At 33.1% G+C, this 7,276-nt stretch overlaps 1 protein-coding gene across 1 annotated transcript; it reads right to left on the bottom strand.

Annotated features, from left to right (window-relative positions):
- Positions 1 to 1,354: 1,354 nt before the first annotated feature.
- LOC148122524 (olfactory receptor 8K3-like) lies at positions 1,355 to 2,296 on the bottom strand. The gene has a single exon (XM_087903851.1). It carries the CDS (start codon positions 2,294 to 2,296, stop codon positions 1,355 to 1,357), a length of 942 nt encoding a protein of 313 aa, XP_087759977.1.
- Positions 2,297 to 7,276: the final 4,980 nt, after the last annotated feature.

Genomic DNA, 7,276 nt, shown 5'->3' with positions numbered 1-7,276 from the left:
TGCCTTAATCACTAACTCTTATTCAGTGCTTTCTTATCTATATAATTTTAAAATATATAGATTCATTGCTAAAATAGTAACCTAAAACTACTTGTTTTGTTTTTACAGATATTAGTTTTTTTAGTACTTATTAGTATATATTAGTTTTCAGTACTTATTAAAGAGGTAGAATTGAATGTTATGTTTATTATATATATTTTATTATTTTATATGTATTTCATTAAGTTATACAATATATACTCTTTAAAAACTAAAGATTAAAGTTATCTACAGAAGCTAATTAACTAAAAAGTTTTTGTTATATATGAATATTTAATCTGTCATACGTTCTTTAAACATAGTATTGTTAAAACAAAAGAGTATTTCTGTTAGTCTTGTCCAGGTTTAATTACTGAATAAAAAATAATGCAAAACTCAGTGGAAAAAACATAATGCAATTTATTAATGAAACAAAATATCAGCATTAAGATGATCCACACACATATTTAATGAGAGCCATCTTATAAAAGAACTGAATGACAGAAAGACAGTGAGTTTTAAATAAGAATCACTTGAATTTACAGAAGTCAAGTAACAGTAGTGCTAAAAAAGACAGTAGGAATCTAGTTCAAACTGGTACCAAATCCAAATCCATCCTAAGGCAGAAAGTGATAGATTATATAGACCTAATAACTGATGGACTTACTTGTGCACAGATTCACCATGAGTTACTCAACAACAGATGTTGCATTATCTCTCAGTTGCTGAGTGTCCAAATATGTAGAGTGAGCAGTTTCATATATGAAAGACAGAACACTTGAGGAAAAAGGAAACATATTTAGATTTACCTTGGAGAAGGAGTACTTGAACATATTTTCATGAATGACTCTCAACATGAGCTGCAATTAGTAGTTCTGTGTCATAATCAAATTTGATTTTAAGATACCCATATAAATGAAGTACAGCCTAAAACAGAAAGCCTGAATTCCACAAAACAGAAACCCAATTAGGAACACACACTGGACATTGCAAATTTCACTGTAAGGATAAAAAGCCACACACAATTCATGGCCTTTTTGGATTTCCTAAGCAATAAGGACTCACTAACACATATTTGTGATCAAGTGACCCTCAACCCAATATTATTGTTTACAGACTGTACTTAACTTCTGCTATTGCAATTATTACTTTCCCTTGAGGTAAAGCAAATAACTTTTTATTTGTTCCCGAATATAGCTATAGTAAATAAAGTTGGATTTGTACCAGTATTCAAGTAGATAAAAATATATCTTGAACCTATTCATGTTTGCTATGAAGAGAGCAAAGTAGGTTTACATTCAATGCAGACTTTTATGGCTATTATTGTATGCAACTTTTAGGAAAAGATGTTGACTATCTTTTTCCAGGTCCTTTCTATGGCATCTTTTACATCTTTATTCCTCAAGCTATATATCAAGGGATTCAACATTGGGATAACGAGAGTGTAAAATATGGAAGACACTTTATCAGTCTCAAATGATTGACTGGATTTGGGTTGTACATACATAAATATCAAAGTCCTGTAGAAGACAGTGACCACAGTCAGATGGGACCCACAAGTTGAAAAAGCCTTGCGCCTGCCCTCTGGAGATTTCACCCTCAGAATGGCTATGAAGATGAACAGGTAAGACACAAGGACAACCAGAAGAGAGGAAATCAAATCAAAAGTTGCAAAGAACCTAATTATCAATTCAACCTCAAGTGTGTTTGAACAGAGCAAAGATATCAAGGGGATACAATCACAGACAAAATGATTGATGATATTGTAGCTACAAAAGGATAATGTGAATATCCTTAGGGTGACTAAAAGAGATACAAATACACTGTAGAGATATGGCATAGCCACCAGTATCCAACATCTTGTTTGGGACATGATAGCCGTATAGAGCAGAGGATTACATATAGCCACATAGCGGTCATAGGACATGGCAGACAGAATAAAGAGTTCACAAGTGATAAAAAGAAAGAAGCAGGCTAGCTGTGTAGCACAAAGGTAATGGGAGACTGAACTATGTTCTGCAACAAAATTCGCTAACATTTTGGGTCCCACAGCTGTAGAATATCCAAGATCAGTGACAGCCAGGTGTCTCAGAAAAAAGTACATGGGTGTTTGCAGCCTGGAGTCCACCGTGGTGAGGAGGATGATGCCCAAATTGCCCACTGCACAGATTAGATAGATAGCAAGGAGCAAAACAAAGAGTGGGGTCTGCAACTCAGGACGATCTGTGATGCCTTTAAGAATGAATTCAGTCAGTACAGTGAGGTTTCCTTTCTTCATGCTGCTGAATTTCATATTCTCTTCTGGATAAAAAAGTACTTGTAGAAAAAAAAAACACTTGAGACATTGTCACCTTAGAATCATTTACTAAGTAAATATCTTCTAAATGTGAGTTATTGAAAATTTAATATAGAACACTTTTAAATGAAAGCATACCCTATTTACGTAAAGCAAAGCACACATAACAAATAGTGCTTTGTTTCTCACATAAGGCAGTTTTTCTAATTAAAACTCTTACAGCATCTCAAATATTTCATTTATATAAGTTTGGAGCTGAAACACTATTGGCAATAAATTGTTTAAAACTGCCTAAACTTCCACACACCAGACTGTATCCAACTTGCAGTCACAAGCAGTATACATTGTTTTATAAATTCAATGAAAGAAAGGAAAAGTGAGAAAGGAAGGAAAGGGGAAAGGAAAGAATGAATGAAGGAAGGAAATCAGAAGGAAGCAAGGGATAAACAGGGGAAGGGAGGGAGGAAAGAATGAAGGAAACAGAGAAAAAGGAAAGAGGGACAAAATGAAAGGAGATGATAGATAAAAATAGGTGATTAGTATAATAGGTAGATAACGTGATGGAAATGCGGATGTTGATGTCAGGATTACAAAAACTAATTTAAAATAAACATGAGACTCTTGGGGTTTAGATAAGTGATAGGGAATTATTACTCTAAGAACATTTTTTCATACTTCTACACAATCATGAAATATTGACAATTAACACATCCAGTATCACAAACTACATTACAGTTTTAGACTCTGATTTCTTAATGCCAAATTCCAGGAATGAGTATATAAATCATAATTTCTAGGAACACTTCTTGTAACTATAAGCTATAGATTTCATGCATTTTAAAACATTTGTTAATATTAAACATATATGAAAACTTAAAATATTAAAACAGAAAACAATTGAAACTGTTTTATGAATAAATGCAAATAAGTTATATTTATGTAGATAAACAGTATACATCATGGTATGCAATATGTGATGTATACAGCAGACACCTTCACAAGAACGTGTGGTGTATACAACAGACACCTTCACAAGCTCTATACGAGTACAGCTCTATGCCTATGTTGAAAGCAATGAAGTCTTTAACATGCTGGAAAGATGAAGAAAGGTCAAAAGATTCTGCTGTTTCGCGGTATTTAGATATAGAAATCATCGCCTGTGCTTGCATGTTCTGGGAATCATACCTGGGACCTTCATCATGCTAAGCAAGAATTCTACTACTGAATATCATGAGCTTCTTAGGACTGTTTTGAGATAAAACTTCACCATGTGGCCCCGGCTAACTTCTTGCTTCTTCCTTTAGAATTGTCTAGCTTTTACTCTTTAATCACAGATAAATTTGAAAGTAAGCAGTTTATTTACATGCACATTATTCTGTAAGACATGTATTCTGGTATTGTGATAAAATTTTAATTAATATACAAACATTCAAATTTTCCCAGAGTGTTCCCCACTGATTCTCATTGCCTTACTAAAATTAGAGAAGCAAAATTGTTTTTTAGCAATATTTTATAATATTCATAATTTTAATTCTATTTTGATGTTACCAATATTTGTATAAATTTAGTATCCCTATTGCAGATCTATGTGGACATTTACATTGCAACTGAACTATATATATTTTATATATATATATATTAATATCACAAATTTGATTTAATCTACTATTGAGGAATCTGGAAAATGTGTGGAAATTTGAGAAAACTGAGGAAAGATTTCATTTGAATTGGCTTTATGCAATTAAGTCTCATACAAATTTCTTTGGACAAAATAATAATACATGTGAGAAGCTGTATAAGTTGAAACGTTTTATAAGAAATTTCATTAATTTATACAGTGTGTAAAATTGGTATTAAAGAGTGCAATATCACAGTGAATGAATGAACTATATAAATTATGTGTATATCTGTGTACTTTGCAACTAGAATTTTCTCTAAATACGTTACAGCACAATTTACAAACAAGCAAGCATACAACTAAATACAAATAGCTCGATGATTTTAGTAACCTGGAAATAAGGCAGCTTATCACAACTACAGACAAATGATTTTAGGCTTGGATATTTAACTAGAATACTGGTTGTGAACAGCAATTGTCAAAAAAGTTAAGAAGTGAAAAAAAAACACAAACATAGTAAAAGGTGTTGTAACTAAAATCTATGTGTGCTCTACATACAAATAAATAAGATAATACAATATGAATATCATCATAGGAAAATACACTTACCTCATCTGAAAGATCATTTGTGTGATGACCTAATACTAATTCTCTGCCTCACTCAAACAGTTTTCTATTATTAATTATGACAAACTAGATCATATTATAGAATTAGATATCTTTAAAACATGTTATCCAGAAACAGTTTAAAATCTTATGGATGTTTTTTTGAGGTGAGAGACGTAGTCATGAAGTATTGAAAACATATAAATGTTCTTATATAGCAAATAAAGAAAATGTGTTTCTTCTCAACAGTTTTTTTTAATTTTATGCTTAGGAACATGCTGCACTTTCAAATTTTGTTGGCATTACAGAGTGAATCTACTTATTATTGTACTTTATAAAATCACTCAGGTTCCACAGTACAGTCAGTTTGGCCATCAGCATAAAAGTGGTGCTTAAAAGTGACCCAAGAATCCAAAAACCAAAACGATTTCAGTATCTGCTAGTAAAGCAGACTGTCTCTTTGCCTCATAAGAAAATGATGGCAAATTTCTTTCATCTTCTCATTAACAGAACAAAAAGATTCTGAGTCATTCATATGCCTAAATATTAGGAAAAAAGTAAAAATTGTTTCATTTTTTTCTCTCTAACATATTTATTTCCACTTACTCAACTTTAGTTTCTACTACCTTTTGAAATCTGTTGATAAAATTATACTTCTACAAAATATGCTTTTTAAGTACTAATGCACAGTTTAAATATTAATCTCTAAAAGCTGGAGAATAAATATGAAGAAAGGAAGAATATATTATCCTCAGGCATTATGGTACAGTGGAATTGTATCTCAAAAATTAACCAGAAAAAACTCTTACATTAGATGTAAAATCCAGAGCACATGTGAGCACTCCTGTAGATAATAACGTCACAGAGTATCTCATCAAACATTCCACCTTTTTAAAAATAGAATGAAAACTGTCTCTTTACTCTCCCTTGCATTTCTTAAACCTGTACTTTTTAGGACAATTTATAGATTTGTATGTGATTTTCAATATTCTCCCTGTGGGGTTGCAAGCAATTTGATGACTATCCCTAAAGCATTTGAATAACTAATGAATTGCCTAGAGGTTGTGTACTAACTCACATAGAGAACTTGCAGTTTACTTTGGATTTGTTTATTATACTAACCATCATAATAAGTTATACCTTTTGTTTTTAAAATGTTGAAATTGGATGGGGAAGATCTCTTATTTTAAATCCACTTGTCAGAGAAGCCTGAAGATGTAAGTTCACACACATACTGAGGATAAGTTAAACTTTCAAATGTCAAGCAATGCTATTATTACCTAAAAAAAATCTCTTAGCAGATAAGAAAGTGGATTTTGGAATTTGGAACTGAACTGAGACTATGAAAAATAATAAGGAAAACTGAAATTTGACTAGTAGAAATTTGAATTAAGATATGGCCAGGAGCCTAGTAGATAAATGGATGTACAAGTTTCTTCCTCTGAGGCTAGTAACGATTTCTGTGTACAGTTCCTGTTCTACGTTTCATAACTCTGTGCCTCAAATATTTTGGGCTTTCCAAAACAACTCTTGTTTTATTTTCATAGCTTCAAACTTTGGCCACACAGATTTTTTTGTCCTCTCAGTTACTTAATGCAGAGACTTGCCTGGAATATATTACCTAACCTGAGTTTCTTTCTGTAACTTCCGATGAATATTCCATAACCCCTTTATTGGTGTACCCTTCATGCCTGTAAATTCAGAGCCACGTGGGTGATGCTATCAAGTACAGATGCCCATTTGGGATGTTGTCATGAATCACATTTTTTGCAGCTTTCCTTTCTTTTTTTCAATCTTTTTTCTATTGATTTTTAATGAGCTCTACATTTTTCTCTGCTCCTCTCCCTACCTCTCCCCTCCCTTTCAGCCCTCTTCCAAGGTCTCCATATTCCCAATTTACTCAGGAGATCTTGTTTTTTTTCTACTTCTCATGTCTATTAGATCTATGCAAGTCTCTCTTAGGGTCCTCATTGTTGTCTAAGTTCTCTGGGATTGTGTTTTGTAGACTGGTTTTCTTTGCTTTATGTTTAAAATCCACTTTTGAGTGAGTACATATGATAATTATCTTTCTGTGTCTGGGTTACCTCACTCAAAATGATTTTCCTGCAAAGTTCAAGATGTCGTTATTTTTTTTCTGCTGTGTGGTACTCCATTTTGTAAATATACCACATTTTCCTTAACCCTTCTTCAGTCGAGGGACATTTAGGTTGTTTCCAGGTTCTGGCTATGACAAATAATGTTGCTTTGAACATAGTTGAGCACATGTCCTTGTGTCACGATTGCGCATCCTTTGGATATATACCCAAAAGTAGTATTACTGGGTCTTGGGGAAGGTTGTTTCTTAATTTTCTGAGAAATCGCCACACTGACATCCAAAGGGGCTGTACCAGCTTGCATTCCCACTAGCAATGAAGAAGTGTTCCCTTTTCCCCACAACCTCTCCAGCATAAGTTGTCATCAGTGTTTTTGATCATGGCAGCTTTTCTTTCATTTTAGGAACAGAAAATCCCTTGGACATTTTCTTATAATGTTGGAAGCTCTTCTGCATGAGGCCTTGACCTGGGGGTACTCCTTCCCTTTACCCCAAAGCTGATCAGGTCCTGCCTTGATCTGCCTACTTTTTTCATCACAAATCTTGGTTGTGGCACTCTCTTTCTCTTAAAATTATACATTTTGTGTTTCTTTCTCTCCCCCTTGCCTTTTTTTCATTGTAGACTCACACAAGAGTGATTACTAAT

Source organism: Myodes glareolus, chromosome 3 (assembly GCF_982192425.1).
Source record: "Myodes glareolus chromosome 3, mMyoGla1.1, whole genome shotgun sequence".
Lineage (NCBI taxonomy): Eukaryota > Metazoa > Chordata > Mammalia > Rodentia > Cricetidae > Myodes > Myodes glareolus.
This window is presented reverse-complemented; position numbering and strand designations above follow the sequence as displayed.